The following is a 921-nucleotide window of genomic DNA, read 5'->3' on the forward strand; positions in this document are numbered from 1 at the left end:
CAGCCTCTCCCAGTACAGCGACGAGAACATGATGGATGCTGGGAACCTGGCCATCGTATTCGGCCCCACCCTCCTGCCCACGCCGGACACGCTGGACCAGGTGGCCTGTCAGGCGCACGTCAATGAGGTCATCAAGACGGTGATCCTGAACCACGACAACATCTTCCCAGACACCAAGGAGCTGCCCGGCCCCGTTTATGAGAAGTGTATGACTGGAGACCAGTACTGGTGAGTTCAGTTCATTTCATGAGCTGCTAATCATATTCATCTAATTATAATATCCTAATGTGATTACGTAACAAACGGCATTTTAATCATTGGGAAATGACGGTAGGATATGGTCGGTAATAGATACTCAGCAGGACGATAGAGAAAGACAAAAACCTCCACAAGGGGGCACCGGAGAGTCTTTAGCTGAGTCATAGCTCAGTCCAACCTAAAACACACGGACAAGAAACACACATGAGATCATTCAGTGTGACTTACCGGGGTATATTATTATCTCTAATGTCCATCGAGAATAAACGCCCAAAAATCCACTTAGAAATCTTAGAAAAAGACGGTTCAGAACTTGCCTGAAAATCCTCACGTTTTTAAGTTTGCTTCATTTTTAGAGTATTCCAGTGAGAGTTATCTAACCAACCATGAGTTCACTGCAAACAGGAGCCGCTAATAGCTAATTCGGGATACTTTAACTGCCTGTAATGGATCCATCGCATGGCCAGTGTATTGATATCACTCAAATATCGGGAACAATTGATTGTGCTAAAATGTAAACTAACATAGGCCAAAAAAAGTGGTAGCCTACAACAATAGTCACTGTAAACAGTGTAGTATACAGGCCTTCCTTTATCAGGGTGCATAGTATCCTGATACATTAAATAACTGGCCTTAAAAAATAAAAATGTGCCTGCCTCTATG

At 43.8% G+C, this 921-nt stretch overlaps 2 protein-coding genes across 19 annotated transcripts in view; both read left to right on the forward strand.

The window, feature by feature from the left end:
• nrcama (neuronal cell adhesion molecule a) overlaps positions 1 to 921 on the forward strand; it is a 1,100,153-nt gene that overhangs the window by 870,946 nt on the left and 228,286 nt on the right. The window lies entirely within an intron of this gene.
• Positions 1 to 921, forward strand: part of LOC116673004 (SLIT-ROBO Rho GTPase-activating protein 1) — a 35,739-nt gene that overhangs the window by 27,533 nt on the left and 7,285 nt on the right. For all 4 annotated transcript variants that reach the window (XM_032505078.1, XM_032505074.1, XM_032505076.1 and 1 more), the window contains one exon: positions 4 to 228. In XM_032505078.1, coding sequence (XP_032360969.1) covers positions 4 to 228 — 225 coding nt within the window. The remainder of the gene's footprint in view (positions 1 to 3; positions 229 to 921) is intronic.

The sequence above is a fragment of the Etheostoma spectabile genome, chromosome 23 (assembly GCF_008692095.1).
Source record: "Etheostoma spectabile isolate EspeVRDwgs_2016 chromosome 23, UIUC_Espe_1.0, whole genome shotgun sequence".
NCBI classification, from domain to species: Eukaryota; Metazoa; Chordata; class Actinopteri; order Perciformes; family Percidae; genus Etheostoma; species Etheostoma spectabile.